The sequence below is a fragment of the Salmo trutta genome, chromosome 19 (assembly GCF_901001165.1).
Source record: "Salmo trutta chromosome 19, fSalTru1.1, whole genome shotgun sequence".
Classification (NCBI taxonomy): Eukaryota; Metazoa; Chordata; class Actinopteri; order Salmoniformes; family Salmonidae; genus Salmo; species Salmo trutta.
In genome coordinates, this window is record NC_042975.1 from 8,908,370 (window position 1) to 8,928,404 (window position 20,035).

Below are 20,035 nucleotides of genomic sequence, written 5' to 3' on the forward strand. Positions count from 1 at the left end.
GGTGTTTTCTAGTTGCCTCTGATTGAGAGTCCTATATATGGGTATGTGTTTGGTTAAGCGTTTGTGGGAGATTGTTTCTTGTTTTGCATGTGTGAGCCTGACAAGACTGTTTTGTTGTTCGTGCGTTCTTCGTTTGTTATTTTGGTGTTCTCATTATTTAAAATAAATACAAGATGAGCATCCACATTCCTGCTGCGTTTTGGTCCTCCATTCCCGACGACCACCGTTACACCCATGCTTGTTTAATGAACAATAAACAATTAATGAACTGCACCTGTGGAACGGCCGTTAAGACACTAACAGCTTACAGATGGTAGGCAATTAAGGTCACAGTTATGAAAATTTAGGACACAAAAGAGCCCTTTCTACTGACTCTGAAAAACACCAAAAGAAAGATGCCCAGGTTCCCTGCTCATCTGTGTGAACGTGCCTTAGGCATGCTGCAAGGAGGCATGAGGACTGCATATCTGGCCAGGGCAATAAATTGCAATGTCCATACTGTGAGAGCCCTAAGACAGTGCTACAGGGAGACAGGACGGACAGCTGATGGTCCTCGCAGTAGCAGACCACGTGTAACAACACCTGCACAGGATCGGTACATCCGAATATCACACCTGTGGGACAGGTACAGGATGGCAACAACATCTGCCCGAGTTACACCATAAACGCACAATCCCTCCATCAGTGCTCAGACTGTCCGCAATAGGCTGAGATAGGCTGGACTGAGGGCTTGTAGGCCTGTTGTAAGGCAGGTCCTCTCCAGACATCACCGGCAACAACGTCGCCTATGGGCACAAACCCACCGTCACTGGATCAGACAGGACTGGCAAAAAGTGCTCTTCACTGACGAGTCACGGTTTTGTCTCACCAGGGGTGATGGTTGGATTCACGTTTATCGTTGAAGGAATGAGCGTTACACCGAGGTCTGTACTCTGGAGCGGGATCGATTTTTTGAGGTGGAGGGTCCGTCATAGTCTGGGGCGGTGTGTCACAGCATCATCGGACTGAGCTTGTTGTCATTGCAGGCAATCTCAACTTTGTGCGTTACAGGGAAGACATCCTCCTCCCTCATGTGGTACCCTTCCTGCAGGCTCATCCTTACATGACCCTCCAGCGTGATCATTCCACCAGCCATACTGCTCGTTCTGTGCGTGATTTCCTGCAAGACAGGAATGTCAGTGTTCTGCCATGGCCAGCGAAGAGCCCGGATCTCAATCCCATTGAGCACATCTGGGACCTGTTGGAACGGAGGGTGAGGGCTAGGGCTAGGGTCATCCCCCCCAGAAATGTCCGAGAACTTGCAGGTGCCTTGGTGGAAGAGTGGGGTAACATCTCACAGCAAGAACTGGCAAATCTGGTGCAGTCCATGAGGAGGAGATGCACTGCAGTACTTAATGCAGCTGGTGGCCACACCAGAGTCTGACTGTTACTTTTGATTTTGACCCCCCGTTTGTTCAGGGACACATTATTCAATTTCTGTTAGTAACATGTCTGTGGAACTTGTTCAGTTTATGTCTCAGTTGTTGAATCTTGTTATGTTCATACAAATATTTACACATGAAAATAAACGCAGTTGACAGTGAGAGGATGTTTCTTTTTTGGCTGAGTTCATATACAAAATGATGTGGACACCCCTTGAAATTAGTGGATTCGGCTATTTCAGCCATACCCGTTGCTGACAAGTGTATACTGTAAAGTTTGGTGGAGGAGGAATAATTGTTTGGAGCTGTTTTTCATGGTTCGGGCTAGGCCCATAGTTCCAGTGAAGGGAAATCTTAACGCTAAAGCATACAATGACAATCTAGACAATTCTGTGCATCCAACTTTGTGGCAACAGTTTGGGGAAGGCCCTTTCCTGTTTCAGTATGACAATGCCCCCGTGCACAAAGCGAGGTCCATACGGAAATGGTTTGTCGAGATCAGTTTGGAAGAACTTGACTGACCTGCACTGAGCCATGACCTCATCCCATCGAACACCTTTGGGATGAATTGGAACGCTGATTGCGAGTCAGGCCTAATCGCCCAACATCAGTGCGCGACCTCACTAATGCTCTTGTGGCTGAATGGGATCCAGTCCCTGCAGCAAGGTTCCAACATCTAGTGGAAAGCCTTCCCAGAAGAGTGGAGGCTGTTATAGCAGCAATGTTCCAACATCTAGTGGAAAGCCTTCCCAGAAGAGTGGAGGCTGTTATAGCAGCAATGTCCCAACATCTAGTGGAAAGCCTTCCCAGAAGAGTAGAGGCTGTTATAGCAGCAATGTTCCAACATCTAGCGGAAAGCCTTCCCAGAAGAGTAAAGGCTGTTATAGCAGCAATAATTTTGGAATGAGACGTTCGACAAGCAGGTGTCCACATACTTTTGGTCATGTAGTGTAAGCCACTTCAAGGAATTTGACATTATCCTCTCAGTTTTGTTGGTTTTAGAAGTGTTATAAAATGCATAGCTGGAGCACCCAGAGAAAAAATATTTTGTGTAGAAGTGTTGACAATCTGCGAATTAACTGTAAGCTATAACAATAAATAATGTATAAACTATGTATAAACTCCCAGTCATTTATTGGGTAAAACACCAAAGTTTCAGCGTCACTGTGCCTTCTTCAGGGTTTTGGAAGTGTTACCAACATTCCAATTCTGACACGGAATCTCCCAGTGAATTCAACAGTCTATTTTCTTTAGTTGCTACGGCAAAGAATCCGGTGATCCTGGCTCAGAGAAGGTTGGAAGACTGAACCAACACTCCAGGATTTTCCTAGTTTACTATTCTAGATTCCTCCTACTTTTTCAGCCTCTGGCTGCTCCATGCTTCTGTAGTTGTAATTACGTTGTAATAAATCAAATCAACTGTTATTTGCTTTGTAAACTGGGGTAGACTAACAGTGAAATTCTTACTTACGGGGTCCTTCACGAACAATGCAAAGAGAAGTTTCTATAAAAAGATAGAAACAATTATAACACAAGGAATGAATACACAATGAGTAATGATAACTTGGCTATATACAAGGGGTACCAGTACCGAATCGATGTGCAGGGGTACAAGGTAATTGAGGTAGATATGTACATATAGGTAGAGGTGAAGTACCTAGGTAACAGGATAGATAATAAACAGTAGCAGCAGCGTACGTGATGAGTCAAAAGAGTTAGCGCAAAGAGGGTAAATGTAGATAGTCCGGGTAGCTAATTGGTTAACTATTTAGTAGTCTTATCTTAGCAGGAAATGCTGTTCAGGGTCCTGTTGGTTCCAGACTTGGTGCATCGGTACCGCTTACCGTGTGGTAGCAGAGACAACAGTCTGTAACTAGGCTGGCTGATTCTGACCATTTTTAGGGCCTTCCTCTGACACCGCCTGGTATAGAGGTCCTGGATGGAAGTGAGCTTAGCCCCAGTGATGTACTGGGCCGTACACATTAACCTCTGTAGTGCCTTGCGGTCGGGTGCCAAGCAGTTGCCATAACCAGCGGTGATGCAGCCAGTGAAGATGCCCTCAATGATGCAGCTGTAGTACTTTTTAAGGGTCTGAGGTTCCATGCCTAATCTTTTCAGCCTCCTGAGGCTGAAGAGGCATTGTTGTGCCTTCTTCACGACTGTGTTGGTGTGTGTGGACCATGTTAATTCCTTCGTTTTGTGGACACCTACAAACGTGAAGCTCTCGACCCGCTCCATTACAACCCCGTGGATGTGGATGTGGGCGTACTCGGCCCTCTGTTTCCTGTAGTCCACGATCAGCTCCTTTGTATTGCTGACGTTGATGGAGAGGTTGTTGTTCTGGCACTAGACTGACAGGTCACTGATCTCCTTTCTGTAGACGGTCTCATCGTCGTCAATGATCATACCTACCACCGTCGTGTCGTCAGCAAACTTGATGGTGTTGGAGTGGTGCGCAGCCATAATGTCTCCCTCAGTAGTATTTCCTGACATACATTATGCTGCTCTTTATATTTAAAAGCCTGCAGGATATTTCATTGATTTTTCCATGCCTTAAAACAATCAATCAGCATTTGAAACAATAACAGAGCATTATCCCCACCCCTGTTTTGGGAAAAAGCTAAGGGATGCAAGGACTGACCATCCATGATATCAAAATTACAGTTTTAACCATGTTTAACCATAGTATGTGTTTACATTTAGTTTGTTTACAAACATTGGAGTAAAACAACCTTATATTTTGGGTTCTGATGGGGTCATGTGGAGCGGAACCCAAGAGCAGACTCAGACGAGGAGACTGGGATAAGGTAACCAAGTTATTTATTGAAACACAGGGGGAAGATGGGGTGCAGGCCAGGGGAAGCTCGGGCGGGGTGCAGGAAGTCAGGTGCGGAGGATGAAGCTGAAGCGAGGGGAGTTGGGACTGGGTAAGCAGGTCCGGAGAGGAATTCAAGGACGCAGTTGAGTGGGGGGTCCAGGACAGAGTAGTAGGACTGACGAGTCGTGGGACTGGAGACAGGGGCCAAAGTCAGAGCGGGCAGAACTGTAGCAGAGAGGAAAACAGCATCAGGCAAGGGAAAACAGGCACAACACGAAAACAGGATCTAAGCAGGAACAAACAGATAAAAACGCAGACTGACTACACAGAGGTTACGATCTGGCAACGTGGAAGTGGCAGGGCTGAGTATTTGTAGAGGTCTTGATTATGGAACAGTTTGCAGCTGGTGGGGGATCTGCTCTGCCTCCAGCACACCTGTCTCTACCCACACAATCACACACACACAGAGAGGAAGAGGGGGAGTGTACTGGGGGAGTGGCGGCAGGTTAGGGAGACACAGGATGAGAAGTAGAGGGCGTGGCAGGAGCAGATATAACAGATGGTCTTCAAGAATCAATCGGTAGATATCATTAATTTATAATTCCAGATTGCTCCTTTAAAGAAATAGGCTAGTAGGTCTGATGTCAAGTCCTTGTAGTGGTCTTTTGATGCACAATGGGGCAGCAGTGAACACTCAATTAAAACAAGATGGAATAAGTGGCTGTCATTGTGTTTAAAACAAGATGGAATAAGTGGCTGTCATTGTGTTTAAAACAAGATGGAATAAGTGGCTGTCATTGTGTTTAAAACAAGATGGAATAAGTGGCTGTCATTGTGTTTTAAAACAAGATGGAATAAGTGGCTGTCATTGTGTTTAAAACAAGATGGAATAAGTGGCTGTCATTGTGTTTTAAAACAAGATGGAATAAGTGGCTGTCATTGTGTTTTAAAACAAGATGGAATAAGTAGCTGTCATTGTGTTTAAAACAAAACGGAATAAGTGGCTGTTATTGTGTTTTTCATCCATACTCAGATGGTGAGAGAGTTGGAGAAGAGATTTGGAGAAGAGAGTTGGAGAAGAGATTTGGAGAAGAGAGTTGGAGGAGAGAGTTGGAGGAGAGAGTTGGAGAAGAGATTTGGAGAAGAGATTTGGAGGAGAGAGTTGGAGGAGAGAGTTGGAGGAGAGAGTTGGAGAAGAGAGTTGGAGGAGAGAGTTAAAGGAGAGAGTTGGAGAAGAGAGGCACTGATATATTATTAGGTTAAGATTACTTCCATTTTAGGGGGGAAATTCCTAACATCTTAACTTGCCAAAATTAACAAACAGAACAGCTTGAAAATCCAATGAGACTGAAGATAAGGCCCATGCTGAGTCTATGACTGAGTAATTTATTTACTTATTAGGGCAGGCTCTCTTTTAGCCGCCAGAGTATAATGTTAAAGGACTCCAGGTCTTGCAGTTGTAACATGTGCGTGCCTGTGGCCACAACACCCAAGAGGGCCTGCCTATCCACTGCTGACGGTGTAGACACTAGATACTGATCAAACAATGTTACACTTCTGGGACATATTGGGATACGGTAGTATTAGAGTCAGTAAATTAGAGGAAATACTCAACTATAAAAACGATAGTAATAGAGTCAGTATATTCAAGGAAATACTAAACTTATCATCTAAATTGGGAACATTTTCCTGTAAAAACAGACGTTTTGAAAGTGTATAAAGTATGAGTAGTAGTAGCATGCAGTATTAGTCTGCATAAGATGAACTTGAAAACCCAGCGGTGTGTAGCCTTTAGAACCACAATAATAAAGTATAGAATTTGATAGAAAAGAGTGGAATAGAGTATAACATTATATAGTAAACTGGAGAATAACAGAGTACAATAGAGTATAACATTATATAGTAAACTGGAGAATAACAGAGTAGAATAGAGTATAACATTATATAGTAAACTAGAGAATAACAGAGTAGAATAGAGTATAACATTATATAGTAAACTAGAGAATAACAGAGTAGAATAGAGTATAACATTATATAGTAAACTAGAGAATAACAGAGTAGAATAGAGTATAACATTATATAGCCTTCCCTGTAGCTCAGTTGGTAGAGCATGGTGTATGCATCACCAGGGTTGTGGGTTCGTTTCCCACGAGGGGCCAACACAGAAAAAAAAAAAATGTATGAAATTGTATGAAATGTATTCACTACTGTAAGTTGCTCTGGATAAGAGCGTCTGCTAAATGACGTAAATGTAAATATAGTAAACTGGAGAATAACAGAGTAGAATAGAGTATAACATTATATAGTAAACTAGAGAATAACAGAGTAGAATAGAGTATAACATTATATAGTAAACTGGAGAATAACAGAGTAGAATAGAGTATAACATTATATAGTAAACTGGAGAATAACAGAGTAGAATAGAGTATAACATTATATAGTAAACTGGAGAATAACAGAGTAGAATAGAGTATAACATTATATAGCCTTCCCTGTAGCTCAGTTGGTAGAGCATGGTGTATGCAACACCAGGGTTGTGGGTTCGTTTCCCACGAGGGGCCAACACAGAAAAAAAAAAAATGTATGAAATTGTATGAAATGTATTCACTACTGTAAGTCGCTCTGGATAAGAGCGTCTGCTAAATGACGTAAATGTAAATGTAAATATAGTAAACTGGAGAATAACAGAGTAGAATAGAGTATAACATTATATAGTAAACTAGAGAATAACAGAGTAGAATAGAGTATAACATTATATAGTAAACTGGAGAATAACAGAGTAGAATAGAGTATAACATTATATAGTAAACTGGAGAATAACAGAGTAGAATAGAGTATAACATTATATAGTAAACTAGAGAATAACAGAGTAGAATAGAACATAAGGGTTTCACATTTGATTTTCACCCATGTGCTTGACATTGAACTGGTATGCATAGGGGACAATGTATTATACTAGAAACTGTTCTCATCTCAGTTACACCATGCTGAATTGTGTTCTCCCCGTCCTCCCTTCTCATCCGCCCGTTCGTTACCTCTATTTCCTCCCTCTCGGTACCCCTTCTTTTCTCTTTTAGAAGCGGTCACCTTGTGATGTGTGTTCACTCCGCCTCTTCCCAGCTGATGCTCGCTCCCTTTCTATTCCGAGGAAGACTTGAGCAAGGGGGAAAAGAAAAGCAGAGGGGTCTGCGGGGGTAGCGCAGTTAAAACATCCATGGGTGGTTGTGTGGGGAGTCACCATGATTCTTCAGGCAGTTTAAACGAAAATTCTGACGGAACTGGAGGTAAGAAATTAGTTACATACCTTCGGGGTGGTTTTTGGTCGATGATTGGTGGTTTTTGGTTACATGCTGATTTCAGTCGCCTTGTTCCCCCTTGTGTCTTCCCTTTATTGCAGCCGCCTATAACATCGTGGCGGCCACGTCTGTAGCCCCATCCGGCCTCATGCGAATAATAGTTAGCTATTTAGGCAACATTTTATCATGTTGAAAATTCTTACTGTTCCGTGTTAAATGACTGCTTTTGTCTGTTTTGAATGAAGGCGTTTAATGTTGTAGTTAGTCATCCTGCTAGCATGCTAGCTATAGCTATCTTTCTACACAATAAATGTGGGTCACTGTTTGTCTCAGGAATGCAGAACATCATAACGTTACATGCTGTTATAAAATATTGTAACTCAAATGATGCTTTGTTGTGTTCACAGATACATTTTTTTTTTTGCAATCATATAACCTAATTCTGTTTCATTTAATGCGTATTTTCTTGGGGGGTCGACATTCTAAAGTGGGGGAGCGTGACATGTTTCATTCGCAGCTGCAGGAGGATGGTGGAGTTGCACCGAAACTTGCTTTAAATAACTAACAGAGTGGTGGTGGTTCTTGGTTCGTTCACATGTCCAACAATTATACTGTATTTAATAATAACCCAGAGTTGCATATCTCATCTCATTGACGCGCGTAATGTCATGGATATGATGTACTCACCGTGTTCATTCCAGTAGTATATAATGTATGTATCCAGTGCTTTGTGAATGAGAAAGAAGGGTATTCATATAATGGTTGGCTCTTAACTGCGACCCCTTAAGTGGTTACTTCACACTGTTATTTCCTCACCGCGTCGGGATTTCAGATGTCTAATGTTACAGATGTTGTTGTTCTGATTTTAGGTGGTGTGATTCAGTTTAGGTTTGAGGGGTAGGGGCTTGTACATGTACACAAATAGGTCTGTGATAGCTCCTTGCATAGATAACCGGTATTGATCTTCTTCATGTTTGCATTGCAGTTATTGCATATGCACACCTAGGCAATGCACATGGCAAAAATGTACCTTTGTCCTATGTCCCTTGAGGTGGTCCTCCCAATGCAACAGTGTCCCGAGGTCATTTGTATATCACATGTTGTTAGCTCTACACACCATTATATTGCTATTACCAGGCAGTGAAGTTTGTGCTGTAACCAAATGTGTACTGTAACCAAATGTGTACTTTAACCAAATGTGTATTGTGGACTGCACATTGCTGAACATGTGACGAGCTTCTATAACTCACAACTTGTTAAGATTGTCAAGATTCTACAAAATAACGTAGCTAGCTTGGCCGAGAGAGAAAGAGCAACAGGGATCTGATTTTGATACAAGAGACTGCTGCCCTATATACATAGACATGGAATCACTGGCCACTTTTATACTGGAACACTAGTCACTTTAGTAATGTTTACATGTTTTACATTACTCATATACTGTATTCTATACTATTCTACTGTATCTTAGTCTATACCGCTGTGATGTTGCTCTTCCAAATATTTATATATTCTTAATTCCATTCCTTTACTTTAGATTTGTGTTTATTGTGTGTATTGTTGTGGAATTGTTAGATATTACTGCACAGTTGGAGGTAGAAAGACAAGAATTTCACTACACTCGCAATAACATCTGCTAAACACGTGTATGTGACAACTAAAATGTGATTTGGTTCCTCCAGAGAGCGGCTAGGTATTACACTCCTTTTGTCTCAATGGTTTTTGACTTTTCACACGAGAGTAAAGCCAGCAGACTGTAGCTCAGGAGAAAGTATCAGCTTGTAAGTCATTTGGACATGCATTGTTACCTTGACTCTCAGCCATTGCTTGTTACTGAGCAAGAGAGTACTGCTTTGATTAAGGTTTCAATGCACATCTTCCCTTGTAGTAATGGGCATTACGAGTCTTTTCACCTAAATTAGCCATTCATTTGGCACCCAAATGTCTCTTTTGTTCAGTAGTGCTTAAAGGGATGCTACCGTGCCTATAGACTTTCAGTCATCAGCTGGGCGAGACAATCTAGACCCTCAATTTCTAAAATTATCCGTCGCAATTGTTGCAACCCCTATTACTAGCCTGTTCAACCTCTCTTTCGTATCGTCTGAGATCCCTAAAGATTGGAAAGCTGCCGCGGTCATCCCCCTCTTCAAAGGGGGAGACACTCTAGACCCAAACTGTTACAGACCTATATCTATCCTACACTGCCTTTTCTAAGGTCTTCGAAAGCCAAGTTAACAAACAGATTACCGACCATTTCGAATCCCACCGTACCTTCTCCGCTATGCAATCTGGTTTCAGAGATGGTCATGGGTGCACCTCAGCCACGCTCAAGGTCCTAAACGATATCATAACCGCCATCGATAAAAGACATTACTGTGCAGCCGTCTTCATCGACCTGTCCAAGAATTTCGACTCTGTCAATCACCGCATTCTTACCGGCAGACTCAACAGCCTTGGTTTCTCAAATGACTGCCTCGCCTGGTTCACCAACTACTTCTCAGATAGAGTTCAGTGTGTCAAATCGGAGGGCCTGTTGTCCTGACCTCTGGTAGTCTCTATGGGGGTACCACAGGGTTCAATTCTCGGGCTGACTCTTTTCTCTGTATATATCAATGATATCGCTCTTGCTGCTGGTGATTCTCTGATCCACCTCTACGCAGACGACACCATTCTGTATACTTCTGGCCCTTCTTTGGACACTGTGTTAACTAACCTCCAGATGAGCTTCAATGCCATACAACTCTCCTTCCGGGGCCTCCAACTGCTCTTAAATGCAAGTAAAACTAAATGCATGCTCTTCAACCGATCGCTGCACGCGCTCTCCCGACTAGCATCACTCCTCTGGACGGTTCTGACTTAGAATATGTGGACAACTACAAATACCTAGGTGGATATCATGAACCAAATACAATACATTTCGTTTTTAGAAATGTTCAATACCAATTTGTTCATATCAACCCACTCAGACACCAGTCTTAGTTCACTGCTCAGTACATCTGTTAGCTCATTACATTCTGATGCTGCGCTATACATTGTAGAGTCATCAGCATACATGACCACTCTTGCTTTGTTCATTACTGATGGTAAATCATTAGTTAAGATAGAGTAGAGAAGTGGGCCTATGCAGCTTCCTTGAGGAACACCACAGTGTATATCTTTACTGCTTGAAAAGCTACCATTAAAGAACACTTTTTGCCTTCTCCTGAATAGATAGCTTTCCATCCAGGATAGAGCTGCAGACTTAAAAGCATAACATTTGAGTTTACCTAGTAACAGTTCATGATAAATTATATCAAAAGCAGCACTGAAATCTAGCAACACTGCACCAACTAACTTCCTGTCATCCTTACTCTTTAACCAATCATCTGTCATTTGTGCTAAGGCCGTACTCGTAGAATGCCCTTCTTTGTATGCATACTGGAAACGCGTTATCAGACCATTACATGAGAAATAATCCTTGATTTTTAAAGATACAATTTTTTCCAATAATTGACTTAACACAGGCAGCAAGTTTATAGGACGACCATTAGGACCAGTGAATGCAGATTTTTTTATACTCAGGTAGTGGAATAACCTTTGACTTTTTCCAGGCTTCTGGGCACACCCCATACATCAAGCACATATTACAAATATGAGAGATTGGTGTAGATATTTGGTTAGCTGTAACTCTAAGCAATTTGGTGTCTAGATTATCTGTACCAGGCGATCGAAAGAGTCATCCGAAAGAGACACCAGCCACCTTTCTACCTCTTCCCTTTCTACTTGATGACATTTGAACCTGCATTGCATCTCCTTCATGATACAATCTGTTATAAGGGTATATGACATGGAGCCATCAGTTGCAATCATAGCATTCCTCAACTTGTCCACTTTGCCTGTAAAATATTCATTAAAATAGTCTGCGATGTTGTGTGGTTTTGTAATAAATATACCCTCTGATTCAATAAAAGAGGCGGACATGTTTGAATTCCTACCCATAATAGTGTCCAACGTTCTCCACAGCTTTTTCCCATCACCCTTTACCTCATAAATTTAGTGCTGATAGAATCCCTTCTTCTTTCCTTTTGTTTAGCTTGGTTACAAGATTTCTTCATTTACAATAACTTTGCTTATCAAACAGAGTGCCAGATTTATTTGTTACTTTTTTGGCATCATAACGTTGAATCATTCAATTTCTCAGCTCCTCATCAATCTATGGGGACCCGTTTGACCTCACAGTGCATATTCTTAAAGGGGTATGCTTATCAGCTATACATCATTTCATAAACAAACTTAGTGACATTTCACTTCTAACCATTGCACATTCTTAATCTCATCCAAAAATGAGTCCTGATTGAACCCTCTGTAGGACCTGCAGTAGATTACCTTAGGGCCAGCCTTTGGTATTTTAGTTTTCCTAGTGAGTGAGTCCTGATTGAACCCTCTGTAGGACCTGCAGTAGATTACCTTAGGGCCAGGCTTTGGTATTTTAGTTTTCCTCGTGAGTGAGTCCTGATTGAATCCTCTGTAGGACCTGCAGTAGATTACCTTAGGGCCAGCCTTTGGTATTTTAGTTTTCCTAGTGAGTGAGTCCTGATTGAACCCTCTGTAGGACCTGCAGTAGATTACCTTAGGGCCAGCCTTTGGTATTTTAGTTTTCCTAGTGAGTGAGTCCTGATTGAACCCTCTGTAGGACCTGCAGTAGATTACCTTAGGGCCAGCCTTTGGTATTTTAGTTTTCCTAGTGAGTGAGTCCTGATTGAACCCTCTGTTGGACCTGCAGTAGATTACCTTAGGGCCAGCCTTTGGTATGTTAGTTTTCCTAGTGAGTACAACCACCTTACGATCACCTAATGCCACTGATACAGCTTTAGAACAATGTTCAGCCATGTTAGTAAAAATGTGATCCATACAAGTTGATGATGGACCTATTAGTGAACGTTCTGGTTGGTAATGTCATAACTTGGGTCAGGTTTTATACATTGGCAACAGAAATACATTTCTTTCTCATTGGACAGTTGGTGTTAAAAAAAAAATCTATATTCATGTCTCCCCAAAAATATATTTCTCTATTTTCATCAGATACCTTATCCAACAATTAACAAATTCCATAAAGATATTTGACATCAGCACTAGGTGGCCTATAGGAGCAACCAACTACTATAGGTTTTAAACGTGGTCAATGCACCTGTACCCATAGCACCTCTAATCCATTCAACATTAAGTCCTTACGTTGTTTTACTGGAATATGACTCTGGATGTAAACTGTAACTCCACCCCATATCTATTTCTGTCCCTCCTGAACAAATTGTATCCATTTATAGAGATCTCAGCATCCTCAAAAAAGAGTCCAAGTGAGTCACTGATATTGCCATACATGAATATTGTTTGTCTGTACTAGACAACATATTTCATGAATTTTGTTCCTTGAATTGCATATATTCAAGTGAGCAATTAACGGACCTTTCTTTGGTAGATTTACAGTATTTATGAATAAACATGAATCAGCAGTTGGAATCTGAGAGAGAGATACTTAGTCCGTGTGTGTGTGTGGGGGGCTGGACACACCCTCAGCCCTCAAATGAAGTGGACACTTCTGATGACGTATCATGAAGTCTAACGAGTTTACACTTGCAGGGTGAGGGAGGAAGGAATTCATTTTAAATTGACAGCCCTTGCCTGGAAATTCATCCCTCGTTCGTCCCACGACGACTTGGGTGCTTTATATGCTCTACAGTCAATTAAGATTGCATGTCTACTTATATTAACTATATAATTATTAATATACGCCTACTGTAAGATAGCTAGCAAATTAATTAGCTAAATAACGTTAGCCTGCCTAGCTGGAACTTCTGAAGGAGGAAAATGTTTTAGTTCTACAATTCCTCAAAAACATCATTACTTTTACGAGACGTGTTTGTGCCGTTAGGTGTATTAGTAACACAATTTCAAACTTATTTACATTAGTTTTTACTTACACTTCTATGTTGACTTCTCTATATTGACGTTGAGGTTTTAAGTTTCGGCTGACTTTTCTTAGCGGATGTACAATCATCGCGAATTAGTTATGGGGTGTTTCAGGCTTCGAAGTGAACATAGTTGTACACTGGCGAACTCGATCACAAACGAGGGCTGAGGGGCTTATGTTGCGAACTTCCCTTGTTTGCATAATCGTTTGGACCGACGGCCAAGATGGTGACGGGGATTTTCCCTTGGGCATAAGGCGAGGTTAAGTGGAGGAGGGTGTGTCTTTTATGAGTTTGAAACGCAGCCATCGTATCTATTTTTGTGTGTGTTGGCTAGGTAGTGTTGGCTAGCGCTAGTCAGCTGTACCTGTGCCAAAACAACAGTATTTTTTTCATCCTATTTTTCATCCTATAGTCAACCAACATGTTTTCAGCACTTTTATATCTAGGACTGATCAAAACACATTTTCTCATGCTCTGCAGCAGACATATAGTGAGAAAACTGAATAAAATCGCAGTATCGAATCGCAATACATATAGAATTGTTAGAATCGCAATATATATCGTAGCGGAACCTAATAATATTATATCGTGAGGTCCCTGGCAATTCCCAGTCCTAGTGAAAATGTCCAACAAAATGTCACTAAGAGGGCTATAGGCCTAGCTACAGCGACTTGCGAAAGTATTCACCCCCTTGGCATTTTTCTTATTTTGTTGCCTTACGACCTGGAATTAAAATTGATTTTTGGGGGGTTTGTATCATTTGATTTACACAACATGCCTTCCACTTTGAAGATGCAAAATATTATTATTTTTGTGAAACAAACAAGAAATAAGACAAAAAAAACAGAACTTGAGCGTGCATAACTATTCACCCCACCCAAAGTCAATACTTTGTAGAGCCACCTTTTGCAGCAATTACAGATTAAAGTCTCTTGGAGTATGTCTCTATAAGCTTTGCACATCTAGCCACTGGGATTTTTGCCCATTTTTCAAGGTAAAACTGCTCCAGCTCCTTCAAGTTGGATGAGTTCCGCTTGTGTACAGCAATCTTTAAGTCATACCACAGATTCTTAATTGGATTGAGGTATGGGCTTTGACTAGGCCATTCCAAGATATTTAAAGGTTTCCCCGTAAACCACTCGAGTGTTGTTTTAGCATTATGCTTAGGGTCATTGTCCTGCTGGAAGGTGAACCTCCATCCCAGTCTGAAATCTCTGGAAGACTGAAACCAGTTTCCCCCAAGAATTTCCCTATATTTAGCGCCATCCATCATTCCTTCAATTCTGACCAGTTTCCCAGTCCCTGCCGATGAAAAACATCCCCACAGGGGATGGGGATGGTGTTCTCAGGGTGATGAGAGGTGTTGGATTTGCGCCAGACATAGCGTTTTCCTTGATGGCCAAAAAGCTACGTTTTAGTCTCATCTGACCAGAGTACCTTCTTCCATATGTTTGGGGAGTCTCCCACATGCCTTTTGGCAAACACCACACGTGTTTGCTTATTTTTTTCTGGCCACTCTTCCATAAAGCCCAGCTCTGTGGAGTGTACAGCTTAAAGTGGTCCTATGGATAGATACTCCAATCTCCGCTGTGTAGCTTTGCAGCTCCTTCAGGGTTATCTTTTGTCTCTTTGTTGCCTCTCTGATTAACTCCCTCCTTGCCCGGTCCGTGAGTTGTGGTGGGCGGCCCTTTCTTGGCAGGTTTGTTGTGGTGCCATATTCTTTAAATCTTTTAATAATGGATTTAATGGTGCTCCGTGGGATGTTCAAAGTTTCGGATATTGTTTTATAACCCAACCCTGATCTGTACTTCTCCACAACTTTGTCCCTGACCTGTTTGGAGAGCTCCTTCGTCTTCATAGTGCCACTTGCTTGGTGGTGCCCCTTGCTTAGTGGTGTTGCAGACTCTGGGGCCTTTCAGAACAGGTGTATATATACTGAGATCATGTGACAGATCATGTGACACTTAGATTGCACACAGGTGGACTTTATTTAAGTCATTATGTGACTTCTGAAGGTAATTGGTTGCACCAGATCTTATTTAGGGGCTTCATAGTAAAGGGGGTGAACACATATGCACGCACTACTTTTCCGTTTTTGATTTATTAGATTTTATTTTTAAACAAGAGCCTCTCCCTCAGCAGTAGTGTTTGTGCTTGCGAACAACATGGATAATAAGATATTGGAGTAGCCTGTCTATTGTGTTAACTTCACAACTGTCCCAGTTATTGATGTCCCTGTGCAATTATTTCTTTAAAAAAAGGAATCCATACTACGGTTTCTTACTGTATCTAAATTCCAACTAACACCAATTTCCTTTTATTCAATGTTCTTAGCACTTATAAATGCTTTTTACTGTAAGTCATTTAAGCCATTACATTTCCTACTGAGGAATACAAATATTTAGTTGAATAATATTCTCCATTCATTCATCCCCAAACTCATTACAGCTTTCCTAGTTGCTTCGCTTTGCCCTCAAGTCACTGATCTCATTAGAGGAAGAATTATCTTCAAAATTGCCTCCCCATTTGCCGTTGACCCTGACCCCCCTCCTCTGGCGCTTCACTGGAAAGAGCCAGGCGACAGGACAGAACAAATCCAGGATCAGCTGATGCATGGCACATCCCAGTGAGCCCACAGTTGTATGCCAGCCAGTGTCTCCTCCTAGCTGGTCATAATGCCAGCCTTCTGCCCTCAGCAGCAGCAGCAGGCTGACAGGGCCCACCTTCACAGACAGGCCCTGTGTCACAGTTCACACTACTGTTGAGGAACTCAGGTTGGCAGAGCACGGCACCCAGGTGTGTGTGTGTGTCCGTGGGGGTACTGTGTGTGTGTTGGGAGGTGAAACCAGAGATACATGCCTGTGCTGCATAATGCAGTGTGTGAGATCTCAGACCTCCTCCTCACGACATCCCTGCCTCACCTGTCCGGCCCTGTTGCCATGGCGATGAGAGATGAGTGGGGGTCTGTGACACAGGATTGTTAGCTCATTCACTCACCCTCGAGGATGAAAAAATCAACACTGGATTGGTGTAGATGGAGTTCTTACCTAATGTCTTACACCAATCCAATGCTTTGAAATTCTTGAATGAATGCACATTTTGGGGAGAATTTGAATTGGGCTTTAGTCATATTTTACATTTACATTTTAGTCATTTAGCAGACACTCATATCCAGAGTGACTTACAGTAGTGAATGAATACATTTCATGCATTTTGTACTGACCCCCCATGGGAACCCACAACTCTGGCGTTGCACACACCATGCTCTACCAACTGAGCCACAGGGAAGACCAATGGTGAGTGACCGTAGCCTACATGTAACAGCCAAATACAGCCCTAAGCTGACTGACTCAATACTTCACTGGCTGGCAGCTTAGTGCCATGTTTGACCTCAGATGTACACTCCTATCTGTGCCTTGCAGTTGGAGTTTGTGTCATTTGACACGTGTCATGTGACCTGAGTACATGTGTATGGACACAGCCGGTGAAATGGAACACTGCTGTATTTGCAATCTCACTCGGCCCTCTTGCACAGGCAATGACAGCAGCCATTATAGCTGATCCTAATGATCAGTGGTCAGGGAGACTAAGAGGACACAAACCACTCAAGATCCTATTTTATTGTCAGCATGACCCACTGCGGCTAAGTCCAGACCAGAGTCATATACTATAGAGGTCTCAATCTATGGATATCGAAGAATCACATACTTTGTATTAGGTGTATCTCAGTTTGTGTCAGTCATTTCCTGGGTCCTGAGGTTTTCCTATCACTATGGGCCTGGAGTTTCTTCTGGTCAGGTTCAGGAATAACTCCGGTCCCTTGTCATTTCTCCATCTAGTAGGTCTCTATCAGTGGGACTCGGTCCCCTGCTGCTGTCCCCTGCTGCTGTCCTCTGCTGCTGTCCCCTGCTGCTGTCCTCTGCTGCTGTCCCCTGCTGCTGTCCTCTGCTTTTGTCCCCTGCTGCTGTCCTCTGCTGCTGTTCCCTGCTGCTGTCCTCAGCTGCTGTCCTCTGCTGCTGTCCTCTGCTGCTGTCCCCTGCTACTATCCTCTGCTTTTGTCCCCTGCTGCTGTTCCCTGCTGCTGTCCTCAGCTGCTGTTCCCTGCTGCTGTCCTCTGCTGCTGTCCCCTGCTTTTGTCCCCTGCTGCTGTCCTCTGCTGCTGTTCCCTGCTGCTGTCCTCTGCTGCTGTTCCCTGCTGCTGTCCTCTACTGCTGTCCTCTACTGCTGTCCTCTACTTTTGTCCCCTGCTGCTGTCCTCTGCTGCTGTCCCCTGCTGCTGTCCGCTGCTGCTGTTCCCTGCTGCTGTCGTCTGCTGCTGTCCCCTGCTGCTGTCCTCTACTTTTGTCCCCTGCTGCTGTCCTCTGCTGCTGTTCCCTGCTGCTGTCCTCTGCTGCTGTCCCCTGCTGCTGTCCGCTGCTGCTGTCCTCTGCTGCTGTCCTCTGCTGCTGTTCCCTGCTGCTGTCCCCTGCTGCTGTCCTCTGCTGCTGTCCTGTACTGGTCACACTGGCAGACCTGCTAGTCCACAGCTGACCTCATACTAACATCTCATAGTGGGACTGACTGACTGACTGTCCTCATAGTAGTAATAGTTGTAGCAGTAATAGTTGTAGCAGTAGTAGTAGCAATAGTAATAGTTGTAGTAGCAGTAGCAATAGTAATAGTAGTAGTAGTAGTGTAGTAGAAGCAGCAGTAATAGTAGTAGTAGTAGTAGTCATATTATTAGTTGTTGTTGCAGTAGTAGTAGCATTAGTAATAGTTGAAGCAGTAGTAATAGTAATAATACTAGTAGCAGTAGTAGTAATAGTAGTAGCAGTAGTAATAATATTGGCACTAGTAATAATAGTAGCAGTGGTAATAGTAGTAGCAGTAGTAGTAATACTAGTAGTAGTAGCAGCAGCAGTATTAATAGTAGTAGTAGTAGTCATATTAGTAATAATAGTATAGTTGTAGCAGTAGTGCTAGTGCAAGTAGTAGTACTAGTAGTGATAGCTGTAGTAGTAGTGTAGTAGTAGCAGCAGTAATAGTAGTAGTAGTAGTAGTAATAATATTGTAATAGTAGTAGTATTGTAGTGGTGGTAATATTTTTAGTTGTTGTAGCAGTAGTAGTAGCATTAGTAATAGTTGTAGCAGTAGTAATACTACAAGTACTGTAAATTCCGGACTATAAGCCGCAACTTTTTTCCCAGCTTTGAACCTCACGGCTTAAACAATGACGCGGCTAATATATGGATTTTTCCCGCTTTCAAATTTTTTTTTCTCCAAAAAAACACATTCTGTGACGTGCTCAGTTTTTTTGCCGGCATGAAGCTTTCATTAGACCAATGAAATTGCCGAACGGGTTAAGGTCAAACAACTTTTTTGTTTACTGTTTAGATTAAATCGAGCGCTCTCAAACTTCCCATCATTCTGATTACGGTAGTCATTTTGTCACCCTCATCATGGCAAAGACACAGAGAAATGCATATGATGCAGCTTTCAAGTTGAAGGCGATTGATCTGGCTGTTGGAAAAGGAAATAGAGCTGCTGCACGGGAGCTTGGTCTTAATGAGTCGATGATAAGACATTGGAAACAGCAGCGTGAGGAATTGACTCAGTGCAGAAAGACAACTAAAGCTTACTGCTAATTTTTATTTTTTGTTACAAGCCGTGTTTCGTTAAAGCCTATTTATTTTTGTTACAAGCCGTGTTTCGTTAAAGCCTATTTATTTTTGTTACAAGCCGTGTTTCGTTAAAGCCTGTGTAAAGTTAATTTGTTTCAGTGTACCGGTAGGCACCTGCGGCTTATAGACATGTGCGGCTTATTTATGTTCAAAATAATCTTTTTTTTTTAATTCAGTGGGTGCGGCTTATATTCAGGTGCGCTTAATAGTCCGGAAATTACGGTAGTAGCAATAGTTTTCATAGCAGTAGTAATAGCACTAGTAGTAGTAGTATAGTAATAGTAGTAATAGCAGAATAGTTGTAGTAGTAGTAGTAGTAGGCCTAATAGTTGTAGTAGTAGTAGGCCTAATAGTTGTAGTAGTAGTAGCAGGCCTAATAGGTGTAGTAGTAGTAGTAGGCCTAATAGTTGTAGTAGTAGTAGTAGGCCTAATAGTTGTAGTAGTAGTAGTAGGCCTAATAGTTGTAGTAGGAGTAGTAGTAGGCCTAATAGTTGTAGTAGTAGTAGTAGTAGGCCTAATAGTTGTAGTAGTAGTAGCAGGCCTAATAGTTGTTGTTGTAGTAGTAGTAGTAGTAGGCCTAATAGTTGTAATAGTAGTAGTAGTAGGCCTAATAGTTGTAGTAGGAGTAGTAGTAGGCCTAATAGTTGTAGTAGTAGTAGTAGTAGGCCTAATAGTTGTAGTAGTAGTAGTAGACCTAATAGTTGTAGTAGTAGTAGTAGTAGTAGGCCTAATAGTTGTAGTAGTAGTAGTAGGCCTAATAGTTGTAGTAGTAGTAGCAGGCCTAATAGTTGTAGTAGTAGTAGTAGGCCTAATAGTTGTAGTAGTAGTAGGCCTAATAGTTGTAGTAGTAGTAGCAGGCCTAATAGGTGTAGTAGTAGTAGTAGGCCTAATA

General features: G+C 42.3%; 1 protein-coding gene across 1 annotated transcript in view; it reads left to right on the top strand.

Annotated features, from left to right (window-relative positions):
• The first annotated feature begins 7,315 nt into the window (after positions 1–7,315).
• Positions 7,316–20,035, top strand: part of LOC115153953 (ubiquitin domain-containing protein 2) — a 40,184-nt gene continuing 27,464 nt past the window's right edge. The window contains exon 1 of the mRNA XM_029699667.1: positions 7,316–7,523. Coding sequence (XP_029555527.1) covers positions 7,454–7,523 — 70 coding nt within the window. The 5' untranslated portion in view covers positions 7,316–7,453. The remainder of the gene's footprint in view (positions 7,524–20,035) is intronic.